An 18646-nucleotide genomic window follows, 5' to 3' on the forward strand; every position below is an offset into this window, starting at 1 on the left:
AAGGAAAAAAATATATAACAAATCAAGAAAGAAAATGGTATTGAGGTCCAACCACGTTCTGTGTTTAGTGGAAAGAAAAAAAGAAGTAGCTAAAATGGTCAAAGTGATGGTTATGGTTTTTGTTCTCTTGAAGCCTGGAGATAACTGATAAAGAGAAAATCTAGGGCAGAGAGCAGTTAATTGTGAAAAATACATCTTTCCCTCTTTAGCAAAAAATGCAATTTATAACCAGCAATCAATTATGGAAAAGGACAATTATTTATTTAAAAAATGGACAAATTTGATTTAATTTATTTTAACCAAGCATTAAGATAAATCTGGCTTTGTGTTTATTTTTAGCAAGTGAAAGATTTTACTAAAAGTTAAACAACAGGAAATAAGCATGGGCCCAAATGGGCCCCTGCACTGTGGCAGCAGCTCACTCTTTACTGCTTCCATCAAACAGAAGAAAAATGTATTTTAATTATTAAATATAAATTATTAAATCTCAAACTGGATAATGCATCTTGTGAATTCTCCCTGTCTTTACTTTCACTTAACTTGGTATGCTTACTCTATACAGATAAGAAAAGCCTTAAAACTAGAGCTAGAAACCATTTTTGAAATCAGTCATCACATCAGCTCCCTCTGGAAGAAGAAAAAGAAAGGATTTTAAAGCTAATGACAAAAAAAGCCTCCAGATTATTACTACAAAAATGGTAACCAACAGTTCTTTTTCTCTAAAGGAGACTTGAATAAATTCCTTACTTTATGTTTCTGGTCATTAAAATTGGAAGTTTTTCCCAGCTATTGTTTATGAGGAAAATAAAAAGGCATGTGCCCTGATAGACAATTTGAAGTTTGAGATGAATCAAATGCCTTTCCTTTTAAATACAGGTATATGTCTGTATACATAGATAGATACATATAAGTCAAAGGTTTATACACAATTTAGAAATGCGAATTTTTCTGCACAAAAGTGGGAGGCAACGGAGGGGTGTCAGTCAGAAGACAATTTTCACTATCAAATGAGATGCTAACCCAAGTAAAGATGTTCATTTTGAATGAGCCGTTTCCACTGCCAGCTTACCAAAGACTGGAGTGTCTCAATCTTATTAGCAAATGTCCTATGAAAGACAAAATGGATGGCAAAAATTGGGGAGGAAGTCTCTTGGAAAATTCGGTGCTCCTTTGCCTCAGTAATCTTCCCAGGGCATCAGGTAATGTGCTGATAGACTGCAACCACAAACTGTAAATAAATATTTTCTTCTTACCTTCCAGCAAACACTGCGGAACCTGCTGCTTCTCAGCTGCCCATTAATCCCCTTCAGCCTGATAGTTGCCAAGTAATTGTTGTTTACAAATAGTTCTTCCCATTCTTTACTACATGAAAGAAAACAGGGCAGGGGAATAATTTTTAAAAACCTTAACAGCTTTTAGAAGGGGTGTTGGTTCAGAGAAAACAAAGTACTTTTTGACAAGGAGAAAGCACCAAACTTTAAAGAGGCATATATTTAGTGGTGTGATGTTTCTGAACGCATGGCTGTCTTTTTGGACACATTTCTTTCCTGGATTTAATGAATATGTAGATCGCTATAATTATGCCAGCTACTGAAATTCATAATGTCTATGGAGGCTATTCCATTTCCTCTAAAATGTTGGTACTGCAGTTCAGTGAATAAACAAGAAAAATGAATATTAATATAAACATATTACTGTTTTAGCCATAGACAAAGATATACCAGCTCCAAAAATACGCAACAAAAAGTATACCAGTGACTGTATGGGTTTTTCACATGACATATCAGCTTAAATGAACCTTTCTTTCCCTTAATGTCAGGATGGGCAGTTAACCAGAATAGAAGACTACTTTCTTTAACTTTTAGTGCTCTTTACTATTGAAATCTCTTCTACTTCTTTCTACATGATCAGTTTTAAAATTTTAACAGGTGCTAGCAAATTTAAAAAAACATCAAAAAATTAAAAAGCCTCACTGTATAAACTGTTAAAGGCAAGCTTGAATACCTTGCAGTACCTATGGCTGACTAGATAAACAACCTAAATATGCCTCCCAGGCATGCAGGCACCAGGGGCCTAACACCTGTGCCTCATTAATATACAAGTAAATCTGCTCTACTGGGAAACAATTGGAAATTAATTGTCCCAAACCATTTACTGAGTTTGAATAAAGGAATTAGACCTATATTTCCTGTGTTTTCCAATGAACTAAATTTCCAGGCTCAAGTCTGTCTATTGATGGGTCTCACGGAGTCAAACTATAAAATGTCTTGCAAGTTCAAATAAGTCACATTGAAAAGATACACATACTTTAACAGATTCACCACTTAAATTATGATCCTAATGTAAAATTGTAATAGTCCATTAAAAGACATGACTTTTTCTTCAGGAAAACAGGCAAATAATGGCAAGTATCTTTTTATTCTTTATAAGGTAGATAAAAATGTCATTGGTTCAAAGTCTAGGGCTCCATTCCAAACAAATATAGACCCCTCATATCAATTCAGTTACAAAAAATAATCATACTCATAAGCTTCCAAAGGCCTTGAGAAAATCCAGTGGGATTTTTCCAGTCCAATTCTAAAGATTCAACTTTAATGAACACAAAGGGTGAGAGGACCTCTCTCCTTCCAGTCCCACAAACAAGGTTCTACCACCAGAGAAACCTTCTACTAAGAAGTCAAGTGTACCACAGGTCAGTGCAGGAGTTCTTCACTTTTTGTGTGTCCTGGACCTCTTTGGCCCAGTCTGGTGAAGCCCCTAGACCCTTTCTCAGAATACTATTGCTAAATGCATAAAACAAAATATACAGATTTACAAAGGGAACCAATTACACTGAAATAAAAGGTGCAACTTAATTTCCCCATTGAAGTTTACAAATTTCCCACTGCAGGGACAGTCCACCTACATGTACTTCCAACATAGTCCTTAAGGCTTCTGCTTTTTTCTAGGTATAATAATAACCAACTGATATGGCTTTTTATAGTTTTCAAAGCATTTTCACACATATTATTTGATTTGTACAACACGTTTTTTTGGGTACAATTATTGCCATTTTACAGAAAACAAAACTGAGGTGGAGGAGGTTGGGATTTATCTCAAGTCACAATTCTAGTAAGTTAAGTAATAATAATGATAATAACAGTATTTATCAATATATAGTGCCTACAACATATCAGGTACCATAGCAGGTACTTTACCCTCACAATTCTTCAAAGTAGATTCTGCTGTTAGTCCCATTTTACAGGTAAAGGAAACTGAGGCAGGCAGCAATTAAGTGATTTTACCTAGGGTCATATAGCTAATAAATGTCTCAGACCAGATTTAAAGTGGGGTCTTCCTGATTCCAGATCCCAGACTATCTGCCGGTGTACCACCTAGCTACCTCCTGCTGAACATAAAGATCATACAATGAAAAACAAATACAAACCCAAACCAAAAAACTAGAATAGAATCAGATAAGGTGCCTTTCATAGCTATAACTAAGGATGGAATTCTGACCACACACACACACACACACACACACACACACATGCACACACACACGATAAACCAATACAAAAAGGGAAGGAGTCAACTGGGAAAAAAAATCTTTAAATCAAATATTTCTTAAGGATTCGATATCCAAGAAATAGAAGTAACTAACAGAAATATATACAGTCAGAATCCACTGCCCAGTACTGGAATGGTGAAAGGAGATGGATAAAGTTCTCCAAAGAGGACTGTAAGTTGTGTGACTGCGGCTTTATGACAAGGTCAAGTAAGCAAAGATGAGCAGTTAGAACTAAAACGTCAGAACCCTTTGATGCAGAGATGCAGCTGTTAGGCATAGACCCCAAGGAGTCCAATGATACCATAATGGGGAGGGGAGACAAGCCTGTGAGGTTCAGTTCTCAGAATATGTGCAGGAGCCTCTGACAGTCCCCTCCTACCCTGAGATTCTGTGGTGCCAAAGATACTGAAATCACTGCTGAGTATTATGGGATTAAGTGAGAAGATGTAGGAGGATGACCTCTACCATCTCCTCTCAAATCAGAAATTATTCACAGCAACCAGGTACTGAGAAATTAATCCAGGAACAGCTGATTTGCCAGACTTACTGTACTCTGACAGCTAAGGAATTGTCTCAAGGTCAAGCAAACATCATGCTCTATGATTCTTATCATTATGAAAAGGATGAGCTTTTTTCACTTCAAGTAAAAACTTCTGCTTTGGTTACAGTTAACAGTATGGGAGAGAAGTAACTAGCATATATGAAGCACAAATTATATATAAAATTTCAAAAATTATTATCTTATGGGGTAAATTACTTTAGCTAAGGAAAAACCTAAGATAGGTTATTAATGTCAACACAAAAAAAAAAACCAGGCTCATAAGCACTACATGAAATGTTTTTCTTTGAAGTGGATGTTAAATGACAAAACATACATGTCTGGATTCATGGTATCTTGAATTCAGGGCTTGGAAAGGACCTTGGGATCCACCAAGTACAAGGCCATCACTCAACAGGGGAGGCAGCCAAACTGAGGTGTAGGGGAGTTAAGTGGTTCAGTCTGGCCAGGGACCTGACTTGAACACAGTTCACCCAATTCCAGGGGCCAGTACTTTTCTCCCTTTGCTCCATTCTCTCTGCAGCCCTCACAGTCAGGCTGTGCGACAGGTGGCTGAGTTCCTACTACAGGGGCACTAAGGTATAGGTAAAAAGCCCTGAATTGGTGTGTCAGAATACCCATACCATGGCTTGGGTTCAGCAGACTGTCCAAAGGGCAACCAACCAAAAAAGGTACAACATCCCCAACCAATGGTCATTAAGCTTTTGCTTCCCATAAGGGCAATCTGCTCTATCCTACTGGGCCAACTCATTTATTTTTGTATCTCTATGGTTCTTACAAATATTACTCTAAATGGAATTATGACTTCATATGTATCAAGGACTTATTCAATTGTGTTTGCAATTGCTAATACATTTGTATTGAATGTTCATCTCATGATATGAACTATTTTATAACATAAGATTAATGAACAGTTCAACATTTACAACATGACAGGCAATATTTTTTTAAAGAACTTATTTAGTATTTTATTTTTCCCCAATTACACATAAAAACAAATTTTAGCATTTATCTCTAAAACTCTGATTTTCAAATTCTCTCCCTTCCCACTGCCCTCCCACTGAGAAGGCAAGCAATTTGATATAGTTTATACATGTGTAGTCATGCAAAACATTTCCATAATAGTTATGCTGTGAAAGAAAACATAGACCAAAAAACAAATAAGAAAACCAACAAAAAAATAAACTCCCCAAGAAAAATAAAGCCAAATAAAAAAAAAAAGTCTGCTTCAATCTGTATTCAGACACCATCAGTTCTATTTCTGGGGATGGAGACCATTCTTCATCTTCAGTCCTTTGGAGCTGTCTTGGATCACTGTATTGTTAAGAATAGCTAAGTCATTCACAGCTGGTCATCTTACACTATTGCTGCTACTTTGTACACAGTACATTTCACTTTGCATCAGCACATGAAACATTGTCCAGGTTTTTCTGAGACCATCCTGCTCATCATTTCTTTTTTTTTTTAAATTCAATTTTTAATTTATTAATTTGTTTGTTTCCTTTTAGTTTACAGGATTCAATTCCACAATTCCTTGAATTTCACATTTTGTCCCCCTCCTTCCCCTCCCCCCCATGGCGTCTTATAATCAAGTATAGGATCTGTAAATACTTTCACATTATACAATGGTCAGGTTATAAGGATGGATTATACCAGCTGGAATGAAAAATGGTAAAGAGGACATAAAATCAAATAAGAGAACGAAAAAGATCAGGTATTTTGCTTCCACCTGGATATAAATTTAGTTCTTTCTAGTTCTTTCTCTGGATGCATGTTTTTCTCTCCATCATGCGTCTTTTGGGATTGACTTATATCCCTGCATTGTTGTGAAGGGTCCAGTCTATCAAAGTTGGTCATCACACATACGTTGTGTCTGTAATTGTGTACAAATTCCTCCTGGTTCTACTCTTCTCACTCAGCATCAGTTCTTTTAAGCCTCTCCAGGTAAATATGAAGACCGCCTGCTCCCCGTTTCTTATAGCGCAATAATATTCCATAACATGCATATACCACAACTTGTTCAGCCATTCCCCAATTGATGGACACCCCCTTAATTTCCAATTCTTTGCCACAACAAAAAGAGCTGCTATAAACATTTTTGTACATATGGGTCTTTCTCCCATTTCTATGATCTCTTTGGGATATAACCCTAGGAGTGGTATTGCTGGATCAAAGGGTATGAAAGTATTTATAGCCCTTTGGGCATAGTTCCAGATTGCTTTCCAGAAAGGCTGGATCAGTTCACAACTCCACCAACAATGCATTAGTGTTTCAGTTTGCCCACATCCTCTCCAGCATTTGTCATTTTCCTGTTTTGTCATCATAGCCAATCTGACTGGTAAGATGTGGTACCTCAGAGTTGTTTTGATTTGCATTTCTCTAATCAATAGTGAATCAGAGCATTTCTTCATGTGCTTATAGATAGCTTTAATTTCTTTCTCTGAAAACTGCCTGTTCATATCCTTTGACCATTTATCAATTGGGGAATGACTTGTATTCTTATAAATTTGACTCAGTTCTCTGTATATTTTAGAGATGAGTCCTTTGTCAGAGACATAGGTTGTAAAGATTCTTTCCCAATTTCCCACCTCCCTCCTAATCTTGGTTACATTGGCTTTATTTGTACAGAAACTTTTCAATTTCATGTAGTCAAAATTATCCATTTTACATTTTATAATGTTCTCTAATTCCTGTTTCATCATAAAGTCATTCCCTCTCCACAAGTCTGATAGGTAAACTATTCCTTGTTTTAGCAGACTGCTTACAGTATCAACCTTTATACCTAGATCATGAACCCATTTAGACTTGATTTTGGTATATGGTGTTAGATAATGGTCTATGTCCAGTTTCTGCCATACTATATTCCAGTTTTCCCAGCAGTTTTTGTCAAATAGTGAGTTCTTATCCCAACAACCAGGGTCTGGGGGTTTATCAAACAATACATTACTGTAGTCGTTGACTTCTGAATCTCATGTGCCTAATCTATTCCATTGATCCACTCCTCTATTCCTAAGCCAGTACCAAGTAGTTTTGATGACTGCTGCTTTATAGTACAGATTGAAATCTGGAAAAGCTAGTCCACCTTCCCTAGCATTTTTTTTCATTAATTCCCTTGATATTCTGGACCGTTTATTCTTCCAGATGAATTTTGTTACTATTTTTTCTAACTCTATAAAGTAGTTTTTTGGTAAATTAATTGGTATGGCACTAAATATATAATTTAATTTAGGTAAAATTGTCATTTTTTTTATATTAGCTCGACCCAGCCATGAGCAATTGATATTTTTCCAATTAGTTAGATCTGACTTTATTTGTGTGAAAAGTGTTTTGTAGTTATGATCATACAGGTCCTGGGTTTGTTTTGGCAGGTAGATTCCCAAATATTTTATAATGTCTACAGTAACTTTAAATGGGATTTCTCTTTCTACTTCTTGCTGTTGAGTTTCATTGGAAATATATAGGAATGCCGAGGATTTATGTGGGTTTATTTTATATCCTTCAACTTTGCCAAATTTATTTATTGTCTCAAGCAGTTTTTTACTTGATTCTCTAGGATTCTCTAAGTATAACATCATATCATCTGTGAAGAGTGATAGCTTGGTCTCTTCTTTGCCTAACTTGATTCCTTTGATTTCTTTTTCTTCTCTAATTGCTACTGCTAACATTTCTAGTACCAGATTGAATAAGAGGGGTGATAGTGGACACCCTTGTTTCACCCCTGATCTTATGGGAAATGCTTCCAGCTTCTCCCCATTGCATATAATACTTGCTGATGGCTTTAAATAGATGCTACCTATTATTTTAAGGAAGGCTCCATTTATTCCTATACTTTCTAATGTTTTTAATAGGAATGGATGTTGTATTTTGTCAAAAGCCTTTTCTGCATCTATTGAGATGATCATGTGGTTTCTGCTAGTTTTATTGTTGATATGATCAATTATACTGATGGTTTTCCTAATATTAAACCATCCTTGCATTCCTGGAATAAATTCTACCTGATCAAAGTGTATTATTCTTGAGATAAGTTGCTGTAGTCTTTTGGCTAGTATTTTATTTAGAATTTTTGCATCTATATTCATGAGGGAGATTGGTCTATAATTTTCTTTCTCTGTTTTATCTCTTCCTGATTTAGGTATCAGTACCATATTTGTGTCATAAAAAGAATTTGGTAGGACTCCTTCTTCACTAATTTTCCCAAATAATTTGTAGAGTATTGGAATCAATTGTTCTTTAAATGTTTGATAGAATTCACTAGTGAATCCATCTGGCCCTGGAGATTTTTTCCTAGGGAGGTGACTGATGGCTTGTTCAATTTCTTTTTCTGAGATGGGATTATTTAAGTAATTTACTTCCTCTTCAGTTAATCTGGGCAACTTGTATGTTTCTAAATATTCATCCATTTCCCTAAGATTGTCAAATTTATGTGCATACATTTGGGAAAAATAATTCCTAATTATTGTTTTGATTTCCTCTTCATTGGAGGTAGATTCACCCTTTTCATTTTTGATACTCATAATTTGGTTTTCTTCTTTCTTTTTTTTTTATCATATTGACTAAGGGTCTATCAATTTTGTTGTTTTTTTTCATAAAACCAGCTCTTGGTTTTATTTATTAGTTCAATAGTTTTCTTAATTTCGATTTTATTAATCTCTCCTTTAGTCTTCAATATTTCTAGTTTAGTATTTAATTGGGGATTTTGAATTTGTTCTTTTTCTAGGTTTTTTAATTGCATGCCCAATTCGTTGAGCTCCCTTTTCTCTAATTTAATCACGTATGCACTCAGGGATATAAAACTTCCCCTAAGAACTGCCTTTAATGCATCCCACAGATTTTGGTATGTTGTCTCATTATTATCATTCTCTTGAATGAAATTACTGATTGTTTCTATAATTTCTTGTTTGACCCACTCATTCTTTAGGATCAAATTGTTTAATTTCCAGTTAGTTTTTAGTCTGTCTTTCCCTGGCCCTTTATTGCATATAATTTTTATTGCATCATGATCTGAGAATGATGCGTTTAATATTTCTGCCTTACTGCATAGAATTGTGAGGTTTTTATGCCCTAGAACATGGTCAATTTTTGAATATGTGCCATGAACTGCTGAGAAGAAAGTATATTCCTTTTTATCCCCATTCAGTTTTCTCCAGAGATCTATCATACCTATCCACTCTAAAATCCTGTTCATCTCCTTAACTTCTTTCTTGTTTATTTTGAGGTTGGGTTTATCAAGGTCTCCCACTAGTATAGTTTTGCTATCTATTTCTTCCTCTAATTCCTTTACCTTCACCTCTAGGAATTTGGATGCTATACCACTTGGTGCATATATGTTAAGTAGTGATATTGCTTCATTCTCAATGGTGCCTTTTAACAGGATATAGTTTCCTTCCTTATCTCTTTTAATTAGGTCAATTTTTGCATTTGCTTTATCTGAGATAAGGATTGCTACCCTGCTTTTTTTACTTTAGCTGAGGCATGATATATTTTACTCCAACCTTTTACCTTTACCTTGTGTGTATCCCTCTGTTTCAAATGTGTTTCTTGTAAACAGCATATTGTAGGATTATGATTTCTAATCCATTCTGCTATCTGTCTCCGTTTTATAGGAGAGTTCATTCCATTCACATTTACAGTTATGACTGTTATCTGTTTCTTTCCCCTCATCCTATTCCTGCCCCTGTTAATGTTTGTATTTTCCCTCCCTTCTCCCTTCCCCCCCTTAATAGTTTTCCTTTTGACCACCGCCTCCCTCAGTGTTCCCTTTTCGGCCCCCCTCCCTTTTCCTCCCCTTTTCCCCTTACTACTCCCCTCCCTACAAATCACTCCCACCCCCCTTTTGTAACCCTTTCCCCCTCCTACTGCCTGTAGGATATTGTTATACTTAATGAGGTATGCTATTTTTTCTTCGCATCAAGAATGACAGGAACAGATCTCATGCGAAGCTCCTCTCCCTCCCCTCTTTCCCTCTAAAATGATGTGTGTTCTCCTTGTTTACTTTTCTAAGTCACTGTTGCTTCTCGTAATTGGAGGTTGAATTTTCCATTGAGTTCTGGCTTTTTTATCAAGAAGGTCTGGAACTCTGTTATATCATTGAATGACCATCTCTTTGCCTGGAAGAATATGCTCAGTCTCGCTGGGTATGTGATCCTTGGTTGTAATCCGAGCTGTTTTGCCTTCCTGAAAATTGTATTCCACTGCCTCCGATCTTTCAGTGTGGAGGCTGACAAATCTTGTGCAATCCTCACTGTGGACCCTCGATATTTGAATTGTTTATTTCTGGCTGCTTGAAGTATTTTCTCTTTTATCTGGTAGTTCTGGAGTTTGGCCACAACATTTCGAGGATTTTTCAGTTTGGGATCTCTTACAGCAGGTGTCCGGTGGATTCTCTCGATTTCTATTTTCCCCTCAGGTTCTAGTATCTCAGGGCAGTTTTCCTTAACGAGCTCTTGGAGAATGTTGTCCAGGCTCATTTTTTCATCATAATTTTCTGGTAGGCCTATGATTCTCAGATTATCTCTCCTGGATCTGTTTTCCAGGTCAGTTATTTTTTCTTTGAGGTATTTTACCTCTTTTTTTAGTTTTTCATTTTTGTTGTTTTGCTTGGCTAATTCTTGGTTCCTCATAGAGTTATTTGTTTCCATTTGTTTAATTCTGGTTTTTAGCAAATCATTTTCCTTGGTTAATTTTTGAAGCTCCTTTTCCATATCATACACTTTTCTTTTTAGAGAGATGTTTTCCTCATTATAATGTTTTTCGAATTCTGCTATTTTTGTTTTGAGAGAATTATTCATTTTGTCTTCTATCTCTCTCATTTTGCTTTCAAAGTTTCTTTTTATCTCATCTAGGAGAGCCTTCTGTGCTTGGGATCCATTGCCTGTTGAAGTCTCAGCTGTGGGTGTGGAGTCCACAGTGTCTCCCTCTGAGGTTGGTTCCTCCCTCTGAGGATAGTAGGACTCTAGACTTTGTAGTCTGCTTTCTACCCATTTTGAGGCAGTGTCCTAGCCATGCCCTTCCTCTAGGATCCCAAGCCTTTACTGTAGAGGGTTTTGCCCTGGGGCAAGAGTTCTATATTTTCAGGGTCAGAGGGGGGATTTGGAGCAAGTGGGGTTCACTCTGCCATCCTTGTCTTTGGAGGTCCTGAAAGGGGCTTGCTCTTTCCAGTCCCAGCCCTTTGGTGATAGGCCTGGTAGTGGACCTTGTGGTTGGTGGGAAGACTTGCCCTCCGAGTTGATCAGGCCCCTTCCAGGCCTGTGTCCACCACGCCTTCCCGCACAGGCCGCTGTGCCTTCCCGGCCTGCGCCCTCCGCGCTGCCGCCGCCGCACCTTCCCGCACAGGCCGCCCTGCTCATCATTTCTTAAAGCACAATAGTACTCTATGATAATCACATACCACAATATGTTCAGCCATTCCCCATCTGATGGGCATCCCCCCTCAATTTCCAATTCTTTGTCACCAAAAAAGAGCTGCCATAAATATTTTCGTTCATATAGGTCCTTTTCCTTTTTGTTTTTTTATCTCTTTTGATTAAAAGCCTAGTAGAGGTATTGCTAGGTCAAAGGGCATGCATATTTTTAATAGCCCTTTGGGCATAGTTCCAAATTGCTTTATAGAATGGTTTGATCAATTCACAACTCCAACAAGAGTACGCTAATGTGTCATTTTTTCAACATTCCCTCCACCATTTGTTATTTTCCTTTTCTGTCCTATTAGCTAATCTAATAGGTATAAGGTGGCATCTCAGAGTTGTTTTAATTTGCACTTCTCCAATCAGTAGTGAGTTAGAGCATTTTTTCATATGGCTATATATAGCTTTGATTATTTCTTCTGTTCATATCTTGAGATAATTTCTCAATTGTACGAGAAATAAGGACTTTATCAAAGAAAGTTGCTTCAAAATTTTTTCCCACAGTTACTGTTGCTAACTGTATTTACCTCCATCCTGTCCCCCCCCCAGTTCTTTCTCTTCTCTTTCACTCTGTCCCTCCTCAAAAGTATTTTGTTTCTGACTGCCCTCTCCCCCAATCTGTCCTCCCTTCTATCACCCCACCCATTCCCCTCCTACTTTCCTATAAAGTAAGAGAGATTTCTATACCCATTTAAGTGTGTATATTATTCCGTCTTTGAGACAATTCTGATAAGCGTGTTTTATTCACTCCTTATCACCTCCCTCCTCCTACACTGTAAATGTTTTTTCCTGCCTCTTTTATGTGAGATAATTTACCCCATTCTACCTCTCCCTTTTTCTCAATACATTTCTCTCTCATCCCATAATTTTACTTTTTTAGATATCATCTCTTCATGGTCTACTCACACTCGTGTCCCCGTCTATACAAAATCCTTCTATCTGCCCTAATAATGAAAGTTATTGTAAGTTACAAATATCATCTTCCCTCATAGGGATGCAAATAGCTTAACCTTATTAAGTCCCTTATGATTTCCCTCTCCTGTTTACCTTTTTAGGATTCTCTTGAGTCTTGTATTTGAAAGAAAAATTCCCTAATCAATTCTGGTCTTTTCATCAAGAATGCTTTAAAGTCCTATACTTCATTGAATATTGACTCCCCCCAAGGATTATGTTCAGTTTTGCTGGAAAAGATATTCTTGGTTATAGTCCTAGTTCCTTTGCCCTTTGGGATACCATATTCCTAGCCCGCTGACCCTTTATTGTAGAAGTTTCTCAATTTTGTGTTAACCTGACTGTGGCTCCATGAGAGATGAATTGTTTCTTTCTAGCTATTTACAATATTTTCTCAACCCAAGAGCTCTGGAATTTGTCCTGTGAGTTTTCACTTTGGGATCTCGTCCAGGAGGTGAGTATTGGGTTCTCTCAATTTCTATTTTACCCTCTAGTTCTAGAATATCAGGTCATTTTCTCTGATAATTTTTAAAAGATGACGTCTAGGTTCTTTTTTGGTCATGGCTTTTAGGTAGTCCAATAATTTTAAAATTATCTATTCTACAACTGTTTTCCAGGTCAGTTGCTTTTCCAATGAGATATTCCACATTGTCTTCTTTTTTTTTTAAAGTCTTTTCGTTTTGTTTTATTGGTCTTGATTTCTCATAAAATCATTAGCTTCCATTTGCTCAATGCTAATTTTAAGGAATTTTTTTTGTTTTTTAAAAATTATTTATTTATTTTTAGTTCTTAACATTCATTTACACAAGATTTTGAGTTAATGTTTTTTTTCCCTGTCTTTCCCCAACCCCCACCCCAAAATAGCAAGCCCACTGAATACCCCTTTTCGCAATCTGTTCTCCCCTATATCCTCCCCCAGCACCCCCCTAACTTTCTAGCAGGGTAAGATGGACCTCTATACCCCAGTGCCTGTGCATCTTGTTTCCCAGTTGCATGTAAAAAACAATTTTTAAAAAATATTTGTATTTAAAACTTTGAGTCCCATATTTTTTCCCTTCCTCCCTCCTTACTCATCCCCACGGGGAAGATAAGCAATTCAATATAGGTTGTACATGTGCAGTTACCCAAATCATTTCCATAGATGTCATATTATGAAAGACCAACTATATTTCCCTCCATCCTATCCCACCCCCCACTTATTCCATTTTCTCCTTTGACCCTCGCCCTTTTCAAAAATGTTTGCTTCCAACTACCCTCTCCCCCAGTCTGCCCTCCCATCTATCATCCCCCCTCCTTTCCTATACCCCGCTATTTTCCTGTAAGGTAAGATACCTAATTGAGCGTGTATGTTGTTCCCTCCTCAAGCCAAATTCAATGAGAATAAGGTTGTTCCATTCCTTTTCACCTTCCTGCTCTTCCCCTCCATTGTAACAGTTTTCTCTTGCCTCTTTTATATGAGATAATTTACTCTAATCTATCTCCTCCTCCCAATAAATTCCTCTCTCACCTCTTAATTTTACGTTTTAGATATCATCCCTTCATATTAAACTCATCCTGTGCCCTCTGTCTATGTATATACATGAACATACATATGCTCACACTCACATATATATTTACATATGTATATACATATTTCCTCCTATATACATACATATATATGTATGTATACACATATATACACACATATATTCCCTTCATCTATCCTCATACTGAGAACAGTCTTATGAGTTACAATTATTATTTTTCTATGTAGGAATGTAAATAGTTCAACTTTAATAAGTTCATTATGATTTCTTTTTCCTGTTTACCTTCTCATGCTTCTCTTGCTTCGTCTATTTGAAAGTCAAGTTTCTGTTCAGCTCTTGTTTTCTCATCAAGAATGCTTGAAAATCCTCTATTTCATTGAATGACCATATTTTACCCTGTAGCACTATATTCAATTTTGCTGGGTAAGTGATTCTTGGTTTTAGTCCTAGCTCCTTTGACCTCCAGAACATCATATTCTGGATCGTTTAATCCCTTTGATCCCTTAAGATAGAAGCTGCTAGGTCTTGTGTTATCCTGATTGTGTTTCCACAATACTCAGATTGTTTCTTCCTGACTGCTTGCAGTATTTTCTCCTTGACCTGGGAGCTCTGGAATTTGGCTATCATATTCCTAGGAGTTAGGAATTATTTTCTTCAGTGTGCTTTTGTACCTCTTTTTCCATTTGGCCAGTTCTATTTTTGAAGGACTTTTTTTCTTCAATGAATTTTTGTGCTTCTTTTTCCATTTGGCCAAATCTACTTTTGAGGGTTTTTTCTCCTAACTGGCTTTTTGTGATTCTTTTGCTATCTGGCCTGGTCTGTTTTTTTTTTAGGTGATATTTTCTTAACTATTTCTTGTGTCTCCTTTATCAAGCTGTTAACTTTTTTTTCATGATCTTCTTGCATCACTCTCATTTTTCTTCCCATATTTTCCTCCACCTCTCTTACTTGATTTTTGAAATCCTTTTTGAGCTCTTCTGTTGAGACCAATTCATTTTTTTCTTGAAGGCTTTGGATATAGGGGCTTTGACTTTGTTGCCTTCTTTTGAGCGTAATGTTTTGATCTTCCTTGTCACTACGGTAACTTTCTATGCTCAGAATTGTTTTCTGTTGTTTATTAATTTCCCCTACCTACTAACTGACTTTTAACTCTTTGTTAAACTTGGGCTCTGCTTCCGGGGTGGGGGGTGCACTGGACCAAGCTCCAAGGGTTTTGTGCAGCTCTTTACAGAAATACTTCTACAAACCTGTAGAAGTCTTCAGTTTTTCCAGGGTGGTATGATCTAAGGAGAGGAATGCTTACTACTCTCCTGGCCTGTGCTCTGGTCTATTAGCAACCACAAATACTCTTTTCTTCCCTGGAACTCTGAGGAGGATTCCCTGTTCTACTGTGGCTACGAGCTCTGGAGCACTAGTGCTCTTCCTTGCCCTGGTATTGCCAAGCAGAACTGCCACCCACATCTGAGTAGGGGCACAGTAACAGAGTTCTGCCTGTTAGCAAAGAGACCCCTGTAATTTCCTTCTGAACAGTTGTTCGATCCCCTTACCATCTGCAGGCTGAGAGCTCTGGAAGCAGCCACTGCTGCCAATGATGCAGTTGCCCCAAGGACTGCTCCTGGTTTGCTGGGGCCTGGTCTGCGCTGATGTAGCTTGTGTGGGACTGAGCTCCACTCTCACCCAGGAGTGACAGACCTTTCCTGTTGACCTTCTAAATCATCTTTGGTGTCTATGAATTGATAGGACTGTGCTCTCTTTCACCCTGGCTTAACAAACCTTTCCTGCTGACCTGTTTTTTTATTTTTTTTTTTGAGGGGAGAGGCTAAGTAACTTGCCCAAGGTCACACAGCTACTAAGTGTCTGAGGCTGCATTTGAACTCAAGTCTTCCTGACTCCAGGGCTCTCTATTCACTGTGCCACCTAGCTGCCCCTCTTGACAACCTTCTAAGTTGTTTTGGGCTGAAAAATTGTTTCACTCTGTCTTTCTGTGAGTTCTGCCATCCTAGAATTTGTTTAGAGTCATTATTTAAAGGTATCTGGAGGGTTCTGAGAGAGAGTTCAGGTGAGTCTCTGTCTTTATTCTGCCACCTTGGCTCTGCCCCCACATATCCTTAATATGAGGTATCAGAGTAATTCCTTAACTTTATAGCTCATAGGATAGATGGACTTAGTTGACCTTTGAGTTCAATTCTCTGGTAACAGATAAGAGAAGTTAAGAGATATTCCCAAAATCACATAAGTAGAAAGTGGCAGAGTTACTATTTGAACACAGGTGCCATAAATGTAAATATCCAGCATTCCTTCCACTTTACAATGCTGCCTTTCAGGCTAAGGTCTCTTAAAATTATGTAGGATCAAGTAAGCACATGGCCTGTTCATCTGTTAACCCGCACTCTAACTCAATTCAATTAATCATCACATTTTAGTTACAGGGCTAGTTGCAGGGAATCAAAGACAAAAGGAAGAATGCCCCTGTTTTAAAGCAATTTACACTCTAGTGGGAGGACAAAACAGGTGAACAGGAAGTATCAGGATGAGCTGACTGCATTTTTCGCTCATCCAGTGGATCTGCATGACCCAGGGCAAATCAATTAATGGTTTTTTAACCCATGTTTCCTCATCTGCAAAATGAGAGGGTTACACTACATGACTTCTAAATCCCTTTCAACCCTTAAACTATAATCCTAAGTATACATTTGATCTGCTGGGGAGAGAGAGAGAATAAACCAGGCATATCAGAGAAAGATTTCCTTTAGGGAGATGGCACATGAACTGAGGAAGCCTATGAAACACCACGGAGATGGGAGATAGACTCTTGAGTTTAAGAAAGACCATGAAGGTCAGTCTGACTGGAGCACAGACTTTCAGGAAAATAATATAAGCCTGAAAAAACAGACTGGAGCCAGTGATAAAGGGTTTTAAATTACAAATGGAGGAATTTTTATTTTCTTAAAAGCAACAAGGAGCTGCTGAAACTTCTTGAACAGTATAGTGACATGATCTACCTGTCTCAGAAGGATGATTCAGCAGCCAAATGGATGACGGATTAGAAAGAGGACGCCAGAATCCAGAGAATGTAACAATAATCTAAGTATGGTGGTAGTGATGCATGAGGGAGAGATGGGGTCAGATAGCAAAAGAGATCATAAAAGTAGAATTTACAAGACTTGACAACTAGTTAGTTATGGATGACAAAGGCGCATTTAAGGATGAAGCAATCTATGCTTTGAGTGGTACATGGTATTATGAGTATAATTATTTCCTCTATCAATTCAGACTGCAACATCTCTAGACATTCTCACCTTGTGTGACTTGTTCACATTTTCCCACAAATTTTCCATAGGCTATCCAAAGATGGGAGGACTTTCTCTGGCTTTTTTGGTATCTTGGGAATTATCAATGTAGAACTTAAGTTCGTCATTGTCTGTTTCTCAGCCTTGCAACATGGCCAGCCTACTTTCTGCTACCCTTTCTTAGAAAGCACTCACTGAATTTATAAACTGATCTTTCTATTATCCCTTGGGAGATGTGCAATTTTTATCTTTCTTTGAACATGGCATTCTATGGTTGAAGCCACACATATTATGTAATTGCTGAAAAATAAGTGCACCATCTCCTGCTCCTATAATATTGGAAGTCTAAGCAAAAGTTGGATGACCACTTGTCAAGCATGGTGCAGGGTGAATTTTGTTATTTTCTAGTTTGGATCAATAGTCTCTGAGGTACTTTCCAACTGGGATTCAGTGATTCTGGGAAATGTATGTAGATGATATAATTTTATGGAGGTAAGTTTTAACTGGGGTTTGATGGGAGACAGACGTGTGTGTGTGGGGGGATAACTTTTGGAATTCTGAATGTCTGCTTAGGGAACCTGAATTCATATAGAGGGTATACGAAGTTTAAAAAAGCAACTTGGTATTTGAAAAAGGCTACTGATAGTATTATTATTATTCTTGAGCAATAAGGGGAGAAGGGAAAGAATTATTTAAAATATTAGTTTTAGGAACTTATTTATGAATATAAAAAACACATTAGTTTATTAGGCATATAAAATGTTTCTATCAATGAAAGGACCTATTAATTTGCAGGAAGAAAATGTGACCCACATTTTTTTCAAAGGGCAGTGCTTTTGGAAAGTGAATATTAAAAATGAAAGTATACCAGATGAAAATCAGTGGAAATATAAGTAATATATGAATTAGGCATGTCAGCATCTGAGGGTAAAGCATGGTGCTAGATACGGGGAAATCTTCAACATCAGGACCGACTGCAGGTGCCAGGAGCAACCAGATAAACACTGATGTTATCTATAATTACCTCATTTTTAGCTTAAATCACAGGTAATGAGGGAACTCTGCCTCTAAAAGGCAATTAGGAACTGTACATGGCTTTTCTGTTTCCTGTATCAGGAATTAAAAAAAAAAAACAACTTACTTTTATTTAAAGATTTCTTTTTCCCATAAAGAAACGCAGTACATCACTTGTACCAACATGGAAATAAAGACTGTACAATTATACATAGGTCTATGTGCAAATGGCTTAATGTTACTAGTTCAAAATAGGCCTCCAATAAGGAATTTACAAAAAGTAAAAGTACTAATGAACATATTGGGGTATGTTGGTTAAACTTCTCTAAATTATCAAAATTAATTTAGGGTGA

General features: G+C 37.2%; 1 protein-coding gene across 13 annotated transcripts in view; it reads right to left on the reverse strand.

Moving 5' to 3' along the window:
* Positions 1-18646, reverse strand: part of TBC1D5 (TBC1 domain family member 5) — a 630316-nt gene that overhangs the window by 250315 nt on the left and 361355 nt on the right. For all 13 annotated transcript variants that reach the window (XM_069088446.1, XM_069088447.1, XM_069088443.1 and 10 more), the window contains one exon: positions 1254-1362. In XM_069088446.1, the coding sequence (XP_068944547.1) occupies positions 1254-1362 (109 nt within the window). The remainder of the gene's footprint in view (positions 1-1253; positions 1363-18646) is intronic.

The sequence above is a fragment of the Petaurus breviceps genome, unplaced genomic scaffold (genome assembly GCF_028583685.1).
Source record: "Petaurus breviceps papuanus isolate PSGF00001 unplaced genomic scaffold, PetGlider_PUasm1.0 185, whole genome shotgun sequence".
In the NCBI taxonomy this organism is placed as follows: Eukaryota; Metazoa; Chordata; class Mammalia; order Diprotodontia; family Petauridae; genus Petaurus; species Petaurus breviceps.